General features: G+C 53.2%; 4 protein-coding genes across 4 annotated transcripts; all 4 read right to left on the minus strand.

Moving 5' to 3' along the window:
* Window positions 1-897: 897 nt before the first annotated feature.
* On the minus strand, window positions 898-2,521 carry BDZ83DRAFT_749265 (general substrate transporter; the record flags this gene model as incomplete). Its single annotated transcript, XM_060513741.1, has 2 exons — window positions 898-1,192; window positions 1,251-2,521. 2 exons carry the CDS (start codon window positions 2,519-2,521, stop codon window positions 898-900), a joined length of 1,566 nt encoding a protein of 521 aa, XP_060368305.1.
* Window positions 2,522-4,171: 1,650 nt separating this feature from the next.
* Window positions 4,172-5,457, minus strand: BDZ83DRAFT_609684 (uncharacterized protein). Its single transcript, XM_060507543.1, has one exon. It carries the CDS (start codon window positions 5,407-5,409, stop codon window positions 4,573-4,575), a length of 837 nt encoding a protein of 278 aa, XP_060368306.1. The 5' UTR covers window positions 5,410-5,457; the 3' UTR covers window positions 4,172-4,572.
* A 1,458-nt stretch (window positions 5,458-6,915) lies between these two features.
* BDZ83DRAFT_570659 (Na+/H+/K+ antiporter P-type ATPase) lies at window positions 6,916-10,774 on the minus strand (the record flags this gene model as incomplete). Its single annotated transcript, XM_060504329.1, has 8 exons — window positions 6,916-8,142; window positions 8,204-8,552; window positions 8,612-9,018; window positions 9,083-9,323; window positions 9,392-9,662; window positions 9,769-10,308; window positions 10,402-10,469; window positions 10,557-10,774. 8 exons carry the CDS (start codon window positions 10,772-10,774, stop codon window positions 6,916-6,918), a joined length of 3,321 nt encoding a protein of 1,106 aa, XP_060368307.1.
* A 2,115-nt stretch (window positions 10,775-12,889) lies between these two features.
* BDZ83DRAFT_137920 (uncharacterized protein) lies at window positions 12,890-13,380 on the minus strand. Its single transcript, XM_060501261.1, has one exon. The coding sequence runs from the start codon at window positions 13,325-13,327 to the stop codon at window positions 13,007-13,009; it is 321 nt and encodes a 106-aa protein (XP_060368308.1). The 5' UTR covers window positions 13,328-13,380; the 3' UTR covers window positions 12,890-13,006.
* Window positions 13,381-16,822: the final 3,442 nt, after the last annotated feature.

Below are 16,822 nucleotides of genomic sequence, written 5' to 3' on the forward strand. Positions count from 1 at the left end.
AGTAAGACCAGGGAAATGTTGGCGGCCACTATCAGATGCGGCCCGGACAGGTACGCGCCTGACTTCTCTGCAATCTCACAAGATCAAGGGCATCCAATATGCATAGATAAGCACTATTGACTCGCCCACATGAACGCGCTGATGTGGTTGGTCTTGCTTGACGCGACGAGATTGTCGGGAAATTCAATTGAGTTTATTCATGCACCTCCTTGGATTTCGAAAGGCATTCGATTAAGGCTGGCCTTCGTTCGTGGTTTATTAGTCGTCATTCTCTCATACGCACCATGAGCGCTCAGTAATGTCTCTCACCGGCTCACTCCCTCATCAACGATACAGTCACAGCGAACGCCAATGATAGTATCTTGATCGATTGGGGAGGTCGAGACATACATCTTTCCCGGCTTAACAACTTCGCTCTAGGAATTACTTACCTGAATAACACGCGTCTGCACGCGTGCTTGATGGGGTGATGTCAGTGCCTAGGTACCTAAGTGAGCTGCATCTGCCTTGCTTTCAAGTGTCAGGGAAGGTAACCTGGAGAGGAAGGGTAACGTCTTTGAGTGGGCCCGGGAATAACAACAACACAACGTTCAAGGGAACGCGAGCGCCACTCTTGCACCACTGCCGACTGGCTTCGTCATTCTATCGGCACTCTCGATTATTCCTCATTTGATCAGGTAGTGGGCGGTTCAATTGATTGTTAAGATCGCCTTTGAGCCTGAGGCATATTCACATATAATCATGGAAAGAGGAACAGTAGTTGGGTGTGGTATTCGTGGATACCAAGATCATGACGATTGAATCATTTCGCTAAAAAGACTTCCGCTTGCTAATGCTGAACTGTTTCTATAGTGTCCATCCTGCAAATTCCCGGCCGCATAATTATTCCATTTCACATTACGCAGAGTCATCGGTCTGCTTCTCAACGTAGTCGGCCTTTTGTGATGGCTTGTCGCTCTCGAACTCCTGGGGCATAGCGATAGGTCGGTTCTTGGCGAACTTGACCGTGGCAAACACGGAAGGAGAGTCCTTGAACAGCATTTCGATCTCCTCCAAGTTGCGGCCCATAGTCTCGGGGAAGAGGAAGTAGACGCTGACGGGAATGCAGGCCGAGATGACGGCGTAGACAATGTAGTATTGGTAGCCGATCGTATTGAGGGCAACGGGGGTGACCATGACAACGATGAAGTTCCTGGGCAACCGTTAGTAAAAAGAGATGATGGAAAACGAGAAACGTAGCTGTGACTTACCAGAGCCAGTGGTTGGCAGTAGAGATGGAAGACATGGCCATGCGGAGACGGATGGGTGCAATCTCGGTGCAGTACAGGAAGTTGGCACCCAAGAAGCCGATAGGCACGAAGGTGTTGAATAGGTAGATGAAGCAACCAGCGGCAATCTGGGCAGCGGTGTTGTCCTTGGGGAAGGATGTGGTGATGGCCAAGCAGGTCATGCAGGCAGCCATTCCGAAACCGCTGAAGATGAAGACAGCACGGCGACCGAATCGATCAATGGCGAAGAAGGCTAGGAACGACGAGAGGAACTTCCAGGTCAGGGCACCTCCAGCGAGGGCCTTGGACTGCTCGGCCTCCATGCCCAAGTTCTGCTGGAACAGGATGGGAGCGTACACGGAAACGAGGTTGCTTCCCGACATCTGCTGGTAGAACTGGAGCAGGATGCAGAGTCCGAATCGGTAGGCGAGCTTGTCATCGCCCATCTTGAGCATATCGGAGAGCTTGGCGGCGTTCTGCGTGGTCTCCTCGAGAGAATGCTCGATACCAGCAACCTCGGCCTGGACTTCAAGAGAGTCCTCAGGCAAGCCACGGAAAGCGGCGATGATGGAACGGGCCTCGGCGGAGCGAGCCTTCATGACGAGCCATCTGGGCGACTCGGGAAGGAAGTAGATGCTACCCATCAGCATCAAGGAGAAGAGAATGGCAATCGCGATAGGGGGACGCCATGTGACGGGGCCAGTCTTGAACTCCCAGAAACCAAGGTTAATCCAGCTCTCCAAAACGTAACCGACGCAGGTAAAGAGACCAGTCAGGACGACCTGGCGACCACGGTTCTTGGCGCCGGAAGTCTCACTCTGCCACACGGGCACAATAGAACTGAGCTGACCAACTCCGAGACCAACGATGAGGCGACCGACGATAAGCTGTGCCAGGTGGAAGGAAGCACACTCGAGGATCTCTCCGATGAGAGTGCAGACACCGGCGAAGAAGATGACATTGCGTCGTCCGAAAGCATTACCAGACCAGGAGCATGAGAGAGAGCCAAAGAGGGCACCAATAGTGAAAGTAGCAACAACAAAACCCTGGAGAGTTGAGTTGGCGTTCTTGGTCTCGCCGGTGGTGTTGACGGTATCGATCTGAGGGAAGGTCTTGACCCAATCCTCAGTAGTGAGGAGACCACCGAGGCCAGCCTGGTTGTATCCGAAGAGGATGAAGGCCGGGCAGACAACGAGAGCGATCTGGATAACGCTCAGGGCATTGCCCGTCTGGCCGAAGTAGTTCGCACCCATTATCAGGGCTGATGTGTGCGCGCGGCTGTGATCCGAATTCTTCAGGTGACGGGTGAAGGTTCGGCCTGAGAGTATGTCCGCACGGTAGGAATGAGAACAGACAGTCGACGAGGGATGGGATAGAGAAACCAGACTAAAGGCACACGACACAGAGGCGAGGCGACCTCGTTCTTAAGGAATTTCATCTAGCGGACCGCGTTCATCTCAATGTGACTGTCCCTTGTGGGGAAAGGTCTGCGGAGACCCCGCGGGATTCTGACCGCAAAGGCAGATTCATAATCCCAACTCCAAACGAGCTTGCTTCTCCGTTGAGGTAAGGGTCAGCAATGTGGAGGGGCTGCGAGCGAAAGATGGAGAAAAGAAGGAGAGGGGAGATGGCCCTGGCGGGCCTGGGGAGTCTTGGAGAGGGCTTGACAAGGTATCTAGTGTATGGAGTAGGACGGAATAGCCCAGCGTAAGGTGAGCCAAAGCTACGAGGGATTCGTACGGGCAGCGGCGGGCCTTCCTCTGTCGTCAATGCCGACTACGCTCCGTTGTGCGTGGCCCGGTTGACTCGGCCAGGGCTAGGACGGAAGTCGACCGAGCCAGCCACACCCGTCCCGTTTCCTTGAGGGCGATAGCTTCATCACACCTCCCCCGTGGAGACGCTCAGACGAGTTGTCGTTCCACCTATTCGCCGCCTTCGCTCATGACGACCCTCCCAGGTCCCGCCTTGTTGCTTAAATCCCTCCCACCATCCAGCAAGCAAGCTGCGGAACCGGCCTATGGTACATGGCGGCTAAAGGGAGCAGAAAAAGCCAAAGAAGCTTGGTCGTACGAGCCTAGATGCAGGCCTTAGAAGACGACGGATGCAATGGATGGTTCGGTGTATGGATTGTGGGAAAATGGTTCCACCTACAAACACACGGCGCTTTTGTTGAAGCGTCGTTGAACGGTTGAACCGTTGAAGATGATCCGCCCAGCACTGATAACGATGCCATGCAATGCGGCGAAAATTAAGCAACAGCAGCCAAGACGGCAGCATGCGATGCCAAGGCCCCAACGTAGGCCAAGAGTTGACCAAAAGGACCACTATCAGTGGATGTGCGAACCGAAAAGACCCCCACGTCACGAACGGCTTGCTGACTCGCGGCCTTTGAGAACACGGCGCGAACGGGGATAGTGACGACGGCGTAATACACGGCGTAACTTAGTAAGACACGCTACGCCTTCTAGAAGGCGCGCAATAAGATAGCGGCATAAGGCCCGCGCCCGTTTCCTCCCATGCTCCCCTCCTTCGATCAGATCTCATGTATAGAAAGGGGCCATTGGTGTGGTGCGGAATCTTGGAAGCATATAAGTCTCAGGACGGCCCTCGTGTTCCTCACCTCGCCGGCCGGACCCTGGCGGCTGACGGCACTCGCTACGAATGCGACGAGCCGATCGGCTTCGCTCTCCCTATTCACGGCGAGCGTTGCCCAATGCAGGTGTATGACCACTAGCTTGCGGCACTTGGGATTGGGTCCGTAACCTGCATGCGAGATTCGGTGATCCATCCGCGCTTCGGAGGTTTACCGAGTCCACATTGTTCCTGCGGTTGCGGCTCTCTTGTGACTGTTTTGCCAATACTCATTGCAAACTCTTTACGACCACGTTACTCAACAAGGAGCAGCCAAGAGTCTGAGAACTTGAAACGTTGAATTCTGTGAGTAAGTAATCAGTCTGATGTGACTGTAAACAATGTGTCAATTGCGAGCCATGGTTCCACCTTGTTCCGCGGCGTTTCTAGACGTGTGTATCTGTAATGTGCGCAGCCGAAAGCAAAACTTCTCGCGGAATCCGTGACGTGCCCAGAAAGCTTCCTTCTTCCAACCTCCAACACTCATGTTCGCGCAACCAAGCTACTCCAGCTTTTCCCCAGACGTCGACGTTTCGAAATAACCCTTCTTCACGGTGACAAGTCCGCAATGCGCGAGAACGCGGGGGACGAACCCTGGTCTGTGACGTTCAGGTCAGCCAAAAAACCACATTTTCGGACGGCGGTATTGGATCGTCCGGTCTTCTAGCGCAACTCACTTTCCGTCTAGTTTTCGTGATGCCCACTTGTCGACGGCCAGCAACGCGAGCACGATGGAGGCATAGAGAGGAATCCCCGCGGGGTAGTCTCCCTCCCACAAAGAAAGCGGGTGAGCCATGACCACGGTGGCCGTGAAGGTTTCCCCGTACGTTCTGAATCCCTGGAGATGCTTCCCGAACGTGGAGAGCCATCGGACCCAGGTGAAGTTGTTCAGCAGCTTGACGGACGCTCGGTGCCACTGCGCGTTACCATGCACGTACCCCAACGTGGAGGCGAGCGCTCGCTGCAAAGCCGTTGCCTGGAATGTGGCTCTGATGAAGGGAATATTCCCCTCGCGGACATACCCAGCCAGATGGAAGCTTCCGGCTGAGAAGGCCAGTCCTAGAACGAGGTCGATCAAATTTGGCACGGGAGGTTCACCGGTGATGACGAGAGGGTAGTAGTATCGGGCCAACTCGATGGTCCCGAGAATGACATGGATCATCAGAGGAATCCATGGCAGCGCCGTATGCTTTGCATGAGTCGGCGTCGAAACTTTCCTCCAACTTGGCACTAGAAAACGCAGGTACGTGCTCGAAATCCAGAAGATTTCGAGAAAGACGTGGTGCTTCTCAAAGAGCAGTTCTGCCGCGTCCCAGCCGTCGTTGATGCGAGCCCAACTTGAACCCATCATTGTGGGTCGAACTCCAGTTCCCTGCAGGTTTCCTGCCGTGTCGTTGGGCGCCTCGAACGGGTTGAAGGCAGCACGAAATAAACTCGGAGACTTCATCCGGGCGGTGGCGTGGGGTTTCAAATAGTTCTGGGGACCTTTTCGCAAACTAGAAAACCCCATAGTGCATTGACGGCGGCTTTATATTTCCTTCATCCCATCCTTGTTGCGTCTGCGGTTGAAGGATTTACTTGCTACTGGCTGAATCTACTTGGCCACCGGCCATAGCCATAGGAGGCACTTTGGTTTGAACGCTCTTGAACGTGTGACCGTACAATTTGTCCCTCTCGAAGGATTGGCTTAGTGCTGACGTTATCTGGCACGAGCTTCACGGAACCGCTTTACAATATGTCGCTCGCAAATGCAGACGGGAAAGATTCACGCTGGTTCGACAGCGCGTCAGCAATGTCCGTGTCAACTCTACGCCATCTACCTCATCCCAGTCGCTAGGCGTGCCAGGCCTGCGTCGCCAAGATCGCCTATAGATCGGCGCCGTATGCCAAGGTCGGGGTCGCTCGGTTCGAAAGGCAGCCTTTCCAGAAGCGGCAACAGCTCGTAACTCCAAGATTCAATGTTCCAGCTAGCGACGCACTGTCATCAGCGGCCGCATGGAGGCTGCAGCTCATTCAACCTGATCATCTCCCAGATGAATTCGGAAGAATTCGGCTTGATCTCTGAGTTCGCTCAACAACTTATAGCCGCAACTACCAAGCGATAGGTTGGATTTCAAGAACCATTGACGGGTCTAACCCACTCGAAACGCGATAAGTCCCGGAGCTTCTAGAGGAACTTATTAATTGACTACCACCGATAGGACAAACCTTCTTCAGAAGTTCCGGATTATTGGCGCGACAGAACTCAGTTGTGAACGACACCGCAGCTCGTCTTGAGTCCTGAGCGATCCGACTTGCGCTTGAATATCATTTTCCTGCTCAAAGTCTGATCGCATAGTAATATTCCAAGCAATTCGTCATCCGCTGAGACGAGGAGGATGATTGCAGTGCCTGGACCTCAAAAGTGACACGCTCTTAAGACTCATGCATCAACAAGTGCTTTTCAGACTAAGCCATGCATGCCCAGTGCCGCTGATCGAGGATAGAAACTAAAATCTTAAACGGGTAGATGAGGTGTGACAAGATGATTACCATGCGTGAACGGCAAGACCTATGATCAGGTCTTGATAACCGCTTGTAGGAAGATCGACCATACGGTCAAATGTAGATGAGATGACATCGTCCTGTGAACGACTTGAATGTGTGAAATTACAGGCAATTACGGCATCTCGCGCAATGCCATGACAATGGCTATGCTATCAGAGTTATTTTACAGGATGTGCAGACTACTCACGACAAGGCAATGGATATCCAAAGACGCGAGAAACCTGTTTGCAACATTGGTCATTGAGCTAAGACTCCGGCAGGCGCATAACTTCATATCAACTTCAATACACATAAAATGCAAATTTCGCTTGCAGAGTCAACGCTGGCTCGCTTGCTATATGAAAAGACAAAATTATATCAGCATGCCCTCCCTTTTACTCCCACTAGAAAGATCATTCCGCCCAGGGGTATTTCCTTTGCAGCAGACGATCCTCGACCCAAGCTCCGAATTCAACGCCGATATCTACATCTACCAAGCACACTTTGCAATGATGCCCGTGGGCCACTTCCGCACGGCAAACTTTCTCGCCTCATCAATGAGAAGGATACCCAGACCAAAAGTCATCGGCAGGAACCAGTATTCGACAGGGACAGGGGCCGTGGCGAGTGTTGTCTGGAACTCGGGGACGTACAGCCAGAAAATGGCCATCAAAAGCGCAAAGATGATGGCGGGGAAGAGATACAAGTTCTGTGTGCGCTTGTTGCCGATGGGCGGGTGCTGGAACAGCGACAATCGACGAGTGCGAATAGCCAGGAGGTTGAACCACTGCATAACGACGAGGTTGACAAAGTAGATTGAGCTTGCAACGTTGAGCTTCTGCTGGTAGTAATCTGGATCGATCGTGGAAGGCAAGTTGCCGAAAGAGAACCAAATGTCGCTGAACTTGATGCCGTTGCGCTCCAGGTACCAGTACGACATAGCAAACGAAGACAAGGTTTCCAAGACACCCACCAGGCCGTAGGACTGCACGACGAGCTGCCAGTCCACGAGGCGGTCCTTCCCGGGAACGCGAGGCTTGCGAAGAAGAACGTCGGCCTCGGGTGCCTCGTAGGCCATGGCGATGGCGGCGGCAGCGTCGGTGAAGAGACAGATGATGATCATGAGGAAACTGCTAAGGATCTGGGGAATGCCAAAGAGAACGTTGGTCATGACGGGCCAGAACTCGGAGAAACTACCAGCCGGGAGGAGGTAGGCGACGGTCTTCTTGAGGTTGTCAAACATCATGCGTCCGTACCGCAGGGCCTCGACGACGCTGGAGAAGGAATCGAGCAGAACCATGTCGGCGGCCTCGATGGCGATGTCGCTTCCGGAACCGAGGGCAATGCCGACATCGGCGGCGCGAAGGGAAGGTGCATCGTTGACGCCGTCACCGGTCATGCCTACGATCTCGTGACGAGACTGGAGTTCGCGGACGATGCGGAGTTTCTGCTCTGGCGTAGTGCGAGCGAAGACGATTTCCTGGTATTGAGCCAGCTGGTCCCACTGCTCCTCGTTGAGGGTCATCAATTCGGGCCCGGAGAGGACGAGGGCTTGACGTGGAGAGGATTCGAGGTCGTCCACGATGTGTTTGATCGAGGGGTCGACGTGGTTGATGCGTTGGAGAGCCGAGATGTCGTCTACTTGCGACTGAGGAACACTGATGATGTTGCATTCGGCTGCGATGGCCTGAGCAGTGAGAGCGAAGTCACCGGTAACCTGGATGCGGTCAATTTTCTGCGTAACCTAGAAGTACACCAGATTATCGGGAGTAGCTTACCATGAAGATGCGGATACCTGCGCCACGAAGAGTGTTCATGACCTCGGGAATCTCGGGACGAGGAGGATCGACGATCCCAACGAGACCAACGAGCGTAAGACCGGATTTTGCCTGGTTGTTAATCTCCATCTCATAAGCGCTGTCAGACGGGTGACCCTTGAGGGCAGATCTTGAGATGGCCTTGCGAGCGAGCAACAGCACACGACGCCCCTGAGCTGACCATTCGTCCTTGATTTGCTCGATGGATGCACGAGTTGAAGGGTCTAGAGCGGTAGTGTATCCGGCAGGGTTGACGTAGTTGCTCAGTCTCGGCATGAGCACATCAGGAGCACCCTTGATGGTCAACAGGCTAGTTGCACTGTTAGATCATGCCCTTTCTTTGAAATCGTGTTCGACTCGGAAACTTACACATCGCCCGGCTGGAAGACTGAAGCAGTATCGGAAGGCAAAGCAAGCGACAGTCCATCAGGGTGTGACATGCCGAGAACCCGAATCATGTACTTGTTTTTGCTGTTGAATGCAAGCTCATACTTTGTCTGCCAGCAACGTCGCAACTCAGCGGTCTGTCCCAGGCTCTCAGAGAAGCGCAGGATGGCCTGGTCCGTGGCATCACCGTGAATGACGCGCTCATGGAGCGGCAAGCGGACGGTCGCGGCATCGAATTGGCCGGCGTTGCAGAGACCAGCGAGCGCACGAAGCTGCTCCAAGGAGTTGTTATTGGGGTGGTTGTGTCTGTCGACTGCGATCTTGTCCCGGGTACCATCGGCCGTCATCTTCATGGTACCGATGGCACACTCGGTCACTATCATCTTGTTCTGCAAGGTGATTCGTTAGTCTCCATACTATAACGAGCTAGGTACCAATAATCATGCAACTTACCTGGGTCAGTGTACCCGTCTTGTCGGAACAAATAATCGAGACAGAACCAAGTGTTTCGACAGTCTTGAGCGACTTGCACAGAATTTTGTTCTTCCGCATCATGTTCGCGCTGATGGTCATGCTTGCGGTCAAAGCAACAGGCAAACCCTCAGGAATGAAGGCCACAGCGACAGAGACGCAAGAGATGATCAGATTGGGAACATTGATCCAGTTAGGATACTGTTTCCTAAGCCATGCACCCCTGTCAATGGAAATTAGGAGTTAGCGTATGACCTTTATACAAGATATACATCTGGCCTGATGGCATACCAAACAATCAAGACAAGCACAATCATGAGGAACATGATGGAGCAGATGATTAGCACAAAGTGCAAAACCTCGCGTTCCAGAGTTGTCAACCCCTTTTTGGGCTCGTTGGTCAGCTTGGCGATGCGTCCGAAAATAGTGTTGTCACCAGTGGCTACGACAACACCAGTGCAAGTGCCCGAGACACAATGTGTGCCCTGAAGACCGATGCATCGAGTCTCGAGGTAGTTGTTATCGGTCGAGTCGACAGAAGCGGGCAAAGGGACAGACTCTCCTATTGTTTTGTACTTTGTCAGTGATTATTTCCAACGTGAGAATGGAAGGGAACCTTTGGACCACGAATGCCTGATTTGAGAAAGCCATAAAGGAAAATAACTTACCAGTCAAGATGGCTCTGTCAAACTTTGCATCAGAAGAGACCTTGAGGAAACGCACATCAGCAGGCAATTTGTTGCCTGACTTGACAATGAGAATGTCACCAGGGACAATGTTCTCAGCCATGAGCTCAACCTGGTTGCCATCACGAATAACCATGCAGTTCTCAGGCAACATAGTCTTGATGGAGTTCATCACACGCGAAGAAGACCAGTCCTGCCACATGTTAAAGGCAGCCTGGATGAAGAAGACGGCAAGCAGCACGATGGCCAGCGCCAAGTTAGCCACAGCGGGAGGGCTTCCCAAGGGCTTCCATGCGATGAAGACGAGGACGGAAGCCACGAGGAGGACGGTACCGAAGCCCTTGAAGAAGTATCCGAGGATGCGTTTCGTGTGGTTTGTAGGGGCGGGAGAGGGAGCGTTCTTGCCATAGTGTGCTGTGCGGCGCTGGACCTGGTCTGCGGATAGGCCGTCTGCGAGGGAGGACGACTGGCGTCTGAGAAGCTCGTCGACGGAGAGAGTGTGCCATTCGAGTTCCGAGAGTTCTGCAAAGATGCAGATGGTATTAGTCGCTGCAGTTCACGTTGTTTTCGAAACACAATAGATTAAGACGAGGGCTGTTTCACGACTCCACGAACCTGTTGCGACATTTTTGGCCTTCTTGACGGCTTCGGTTTTTGTCTTGTACTCTTCAATTTCAAAGGAACTTTTCGAAGCGGATTGTTAGCCGAGAGAAAGATGTTGATGAGGCATTTCCTGTCATCGTTTTGTCGCATGTTTTGTCCACACTTACACCGTGCGGTACTGGATAGGAAGCTCAGCGGCAGCGTCGATGGAGTTGCGTCTCGACCGGACCGAGTGTATAGACATTGACGTGTTGGACCGGGCATGATGAAGAGCCGGGCCAGCACTGGAGCGGTGAGCCTTCCTGCCGGCCTCTTCGTCGGCGTCCCAGCGAATACGGTCACCAGCCGCCTCCTTTTGGTGTTTGAGCTCAGATTCGTCGTCCATTTTTTTCTAAGCGGGTTTTTCTTCCGAGTTGACAAGTTTGGTGCAACGTGATCTCAAGATAAGAATAAAAGTAGGGTAGAATATGGTTTTCCGGGTTGTCAGGACAGCTCAGAGTAACAACAACGACAACAACAGGAAGGAGGCCTCACTCAGAGAGCAGAGGGAGAGAAGGGAGGGAAGTGAGAAGTGAGCGAGTCTGTGAGCAGATCTGCACTGCAACGTCCTGCAAAACATTCAGGGTCTTATATACGAAATGGACAAGGCAGGGCCACGAGACAAGAGACAGGACGGGAAGTCCAGAATAGGGTATCCGTCTTAACCCTCATGTCTATCATGAGCTCTTGGCATTTGTGTATGCAAATGTTTACGAGAGACAATAAGCCTCTCCCAAAAGGTACGGTACCGTACACGCCGCACCGCCATTGCGGAGATTGCGGCATCCGCATTTATTCCATCACATGGCATGGGCTGGGACTCGACGCTTTGCTTGACTTGGATCGACTTGGGATGGTGTCAAGTAAGAGGAGCACAATAAGAGCCTGTTTTGGTCGCAGGAAAGGGAGGAGGGGAGACACGGGAAACACCAAGCGAGCGGCTTTTTTTTTCTGACTCCCGAGGAGTCGGTTGGATGGGATGGGATGGGCAGGGCGTATAGTCAAGAGAAGGAGGAGAGGGAATGGGGGTGCAAGTTCACAAGTCGCGTTCCCCAGTTCAGGCAGCCCAGACGATACAAGAGACAAGACAAGACAAGGTATGGGCGACGAGACGAGCACGAATGTGGTGAGCAATGACAAACAGGAACATGGCCCCAAGGCCAAGACCTGAACGTTAAAGGCAACATCAGCAACTACCCTTACGGAACACTAGACGACGACTCGACGAGCAGAGCCGACGGGCGACGTGCGAAGAAGGATGGAGGTTGGACGGCGGGTTGTATCTACGGCGCCAGGAGGCGGTGAAATGGCACTGGGAATCCAACGTGCCGAGCGTACTGTGGCCGACAAGTCTGAAAGCCTACGGGAACACGGGAATCTCATGCCTCATGCGCAAGACTTTTTTTGCTTCGGCGCGGCTAAGCCAGGCCGGGCTGTTTTGAAATGAGCAGGGCCGGCGAGAAGGAAGAGAGGTGTCCAAATCAAGAGCGAGAGGCGTGTCACAGAAACAACGTTGCGTGCGGCCGCACCAAGGACCAAGGGGGAGAAGAGTACCGCCAGGAGGAGGCTCGGTTGCGCTTTGGAGGAGACGATGATGGGGTGGACGGGGGGTGGTTGGTTGTCTGGCTAGGGGGGAGGGGGAGGGCGTTTAGAACGGGAAAAGGAAAAACAAAATAAAAATAAAAATGGGAGCAGCAGACTGAAAGAAGAGAGACAAGGCACGGCTATGGCAGGTAAACAGCGGGCCTGGTTGAAAAGGTTAATGAAGGAGGAAAAGGGTGCAAGTATTGAGGGTGATAAATCGCTCATAGAAAGGGTTGGAGGCGTTGATGCGAAATTACACGTTGGTGAAGTCTTGAGAGTTGGATATCCAAGTATCTCTTGGCGCAAGAGAGGCTCTCAAAGGACTTTGCCAGTGACAACCAATCAAGGTTTTGGCGCATCCTGCCCCATGCCCGCGGCACTACGCTCGATACCCGTCCTCTACCTTGTCTTGGGTCCTTGGTCCCTTGGCCCTTTGCCCTTTGGTGTATTTACCTAGCCCTTCCTGAATCCGTACTATAGACAGTTACACTACGGAGACGGAGTAGGTATGGATACCTACCACTGACCAGAGATGGTTGACCAGGTTGGCGATGCTGACCACTTATTACTCGGCTTGGCTTGGGTGCGGGTTGTGGAGAGGATGTGTGGAGGAGGAGGAGGAGGAAGAGGGCTCCCGCGCCCATGTGCGTCCTGGTCCATGATCCATCCTCTGATCTTGGTCTTGTTTCTGTTCTTGTCTCTTGACACTTCTGGTCCTCCCTCCCTCGGCCTCCATCATCTCTCCCGAGTCCCAGAGCCATGAGTACCTAAGGAGTCCATAACAAGACTCGCTGAGACACACAGAAAAGCTCCCCTTACCCTTCAAATGTTCCCTTACCCCCTCTTCAGTCCACGTTCACGCCCCTCCCTTCCCTTGTCCGCAGAACCCGTTACCGTCTCCCCCCTCCTCTACAGCCCTGCATCTTAACCTTTGCACTCATCCCACTGGCCGACCCATCGATCCATCCGTCCATTCGAGATCCTCTCAGCTAGCTTACCGTGTAGCTTGAATCCAGCTTTGCTGCCCAGTCGGGAGAGTAAGTAAGTAAGTATCTCGGTAAAATTGAAGGCAGTGAATGAACAAAGGTAAGTAGTGCCCGCCAACAGTTTCCATTCCTGATGATTGTCGGCGTGTCGCCGCTGGCTTACAGGTTCTACATGGGAACATGCAAGAGACACTGCTGTAATGCCGCTGCATGACAGTAGAACAGCGAGGAAAGAGGAGAATGATATGGAGGAGGGGAAGACTCAAGAGCTTGCTGGCGCTGGCACTGCCACAATCCATCAGTTCCCTTCTGGTGCAAGTGCTCGACATGCCTCTTCTTTCACCGTTTCTCCAACAACACCATTCCCATCACCAGCAACACCACCCACCACGGGGGACCGGCCGAACAGGCACACAGCACAGGAGCTGACCGCCGCTGCAATGCAATGTGAGTTGTGAGGTGTGGAGAAAAGAGTGCTATGTCTCGGTTTGCTGCAAGCAGTTAGCGGTGCCCGCATCCGGGATGCCCACATCCAGAGAGCTGCGTCCTCTTTCGTCTCTGCTGCTGTCAAAGTGCCATCCATGATCGCAACATTCCAATGCGACACAGAGCTGTCCGTCTGTCGTTACACAAGAAGTTGGGGGAGCTAAGACGAGACGCATGCTGAATCCAGTCCTCACCCCCCAAATTTTGTCTGCTCAGGTTCAACATCCCGCGCCGCGTCATTTGCCCAATCGGAGAGTATTCAGGAGCCAGCTCCAGTCCAGCTCAAGCTAGCTATCCTTTGTTTTTCTCTCGTCATCTTCGTTGTGCGCCTTTTTCTGTTCACTCTGGGATGCGGATACCTGAGGGATTACGGATACTCATTTACTCTTCACGAACTCATCTTTGTGCGACTCCACAGCCCCGGAACCACCCTCCAAAAGCAACCCGGCCCTTTCGCCGGCGCCCATGCCGGTCTTCAATATTATATTTTCAAGAACTGTGAAGTCGGCATTTACCGACTTTTGGGGAAGTAATTTGGAGAAGCAGAGCCAATCTAACTTAGTGAGGTGTCCAAGGCGGCCGCCACACATTGCCGTTGCCGTTGCTGATCCCTCCAGCCCGTCTTTCCCATGATCCGTCGATGCTTGTACTTGCGCCATAACACAGTGAAGAAGCGGTGATGCCGCATCGTCAAACAAGCCCATCCCGCTTCTTCGGTATTCTATTAGTCTGCCGCTCGTCACATCGGCCTGGCTTGCCGCCTACCTACCATTTCATGTGCCGTCTCCTTTGTTGTTTAGTTCAGTATTTGCTTCTACTATTGTTCTTTCTACCAGAAGCAAGCCTCGGGCCGCGATTTGAAGAGCGAAACAGGCACGTACTGCGTACTTCACTGAATTGCATGTCTAGATGGCAAACCAGTCTGTACGTACTTACACTGCCACTCGCCTGCGATTTCCTCGCCTTCGTAAATCGACCAAGACGATGCTTGCTGCCTTTGCACCTCAGTCATTCAATGGAAGGCGAAAACGAGAGAGATCCAAAACGCCCGCCCAAGAGCATCCAAATGTGGCCTTTGCCCGGCGATCGACCACTCAATACAAATCACCGCTTGCTCTACTGTGTATGCGCCAGCGAGTGCCGACTCTAGGGCCTGGGGCTGTGCCCGTTCTTCACTGTAATAACTGCACTGGGCAGACAAAAAATCCTGTCGAGCCAAATCCAGGCCTGCCCCGTTGCTCTCTCACTCTACTGCCTAGGTGTGTATACAGGTCGGCGCCGAAACCCTGGAAAGAAGGGAAAAGAATTCAGCTACGGTGTACTGACTACTGCGTACGGAGCATGGAGGACTCATGTTGCACCCTCCCGGGCCGCGCTTAATTTTGGATGAAGTTCTGCGCTGTTAATTTGGCTTCGTTTGACGTTGACCACAATGAACGGCATATCCATTAGAGTCAGACTAGGAAACCCCCACAGTGAGGTGTAAGAGCGTGAGTGAGTGAGTGAGAGAAAAACCCGCTGGACTAAGGTAGTGTCGATCCCATCACGCGCGCCCCTCCAAAACAGGTCTTCACTGCAAGATAGTGCGTGTATGAAAACTTCAAAGCCGGTAGACCCAGTCCGTAGGCGGCCTCCAGCTTCTCAACCATGGCTCATCCCAGTTCTCTTCATCGTCGCCGCCTGCGCCCGTTGGTTTGACTGATGGAGGGTCTCCACGAGCCCAGCAGCGGCGGCACGAAGCACATGCCCCGGACACAAAATCCCTCTTACTAAACCCCCTTCAGCAACCAGCTACCGATCCCGGGGGCTCCTTTCTCCATTCTGTGCGTACTACTCAGTAGGGGATCCCCCATCAGAAATGCATAGAGCCCGGGCACCCAGAGGAAACAGCAGCAGGGCCTGGCAAGAGAACCCTGAGCAAGACCCTCGGCAGCTCGCGTGAGTGAATGAGGGGGGGACGGACCCGAGAGGACAGCACAAGAATCCTGGATGCCGATGCCCAGCAAACCCAGCCACGAGAATGAGCGATCAACAACACCCAAACCGGTCAAGACATGCGCCTACATACGCAGACATTCGGTGACAGATGTAGAACGCCGTACTAAAGCAGACATACATCAAGTACACTTACGTACTCACAGGCAGTGCTATATAACAAACCCCGAGGCGCAGCAGCTTCCACAGTAGAGAAGCTGGCTTAAGCCTGGCCATCTTTCTCTTTCTTTCTTGTTCTTAGTCAGTCCGGCCGCTGTTTTCTGCATCAGCAGCACCGTAATGGATCCCCGATTCCCCCCATCCAGTCATGGGCCTCCCCCCTCTCTTCCGGATGGAGAGAGGATATGGGGTAACAGGTACGGCACTGCACTGCATTTGACCACCACACACCGCAGAAACGCCCGCACGCACTCGCTCCGCTCCCAGTCTCTCCTTTGATGACTGGCCACTGATCACTCACTCACTGAAGACTGACTGGACTGGACTGGTACTGGTACTGGTGTATGATTTTTATTTATTTTTATTTTCAAAAATTTCTTTTGTTCCTGTTTCTGTCTGTGTGTGTCTCGGGGAGCTAACGGGGAGGCTACCGAAGACTCTGGTTCCGCGCCACGGGCCACAGCTCTTTACGTCTGGCCCGTCGGTCAATGCTCTCTTCTCTTGCTGCTTTGCTTTGTAGCAGGTAGTTAATACTTGAAATTAGACAGTTCATCAGTCAGTCAGTCGCATGGACATGGGCTCGAGTGAGGCGTAGCAACCATCATCCATTGACAATTCTCCAATATGGTCAGCTCGGCTCGCTCCAGACCGAATTGACCTACTTTACCTTACTTACAGCAGCTCTTTGAACCAAATAACCCAAGCTGAATCAAGCACAAGCACCGCGCACACGCACTCGCGCATACGCAACCTCGCCCTCTTCGCCATCGACTTTTCAACGCGAAAGAAGCAGCACGAAGCAGCATCCAAAAACTCAAATACAGGAAGAAAGACCACAGAATTCCCCTGCACTACACAGTTAGTCAGTCCTGTGGCGCTGCAACTTACTACAACACGCATCGCATGGCAGCCATTTATCCGATCCCCTCTCCCAGATGATTCCTGGGAACTGGTAGATGGCCTCGTGCACGACACCGACACCACACGCACACGCACAATACCCGGCCCACCCCCCATCATCCATCCTCCCGTCTCCCGTCCACCGTCTCCCGTCGTGTCTATCCGAAAATTCCCCATTACTTTTTGCCTTTCATCGCGTCCTTTTCGTTGATTCGGTTTCCGGCTTTTTTGGTCTCTCGTCGGTCGGCCCTCTCGAAATTCTCCCCATCTTCCTCTTTTTTTCT

This window comes from Colletotrichum acutatum, assembly GCF_030867785.1.
Source record: "Colletotrichum acutatum strain CBS 112980 chromosome Unknown BDZ83scaffold_18, whole genome shotgun sequence".
Taxonomy (NCBI): Eukaryota; Fungi; Ascomycota; class Sordariomycetes; order Glomerellales; family Glomerellaceae; genus Colletotrichum; species Colletotrichum acutatum.

Excerpts from the sequence above, each read along its gene's own strand:
- BDZ83DRAFT_137920 (XM_060501261.1), bottom strand. The coding sequence starts at position 13,327 with ATGTCGAGCACTTGCACCAGAAGGGAACTGATGGATTGTGGCAGTGCC.
- BDZ83DRAFT_609684 (XM_060507543.1), bottom strand. The coding sequence starts at position 5,409 with ATGGGGTTTTCTAGTTTGCGAAAAGGTCCCCAGAACTATTTGAAACCC.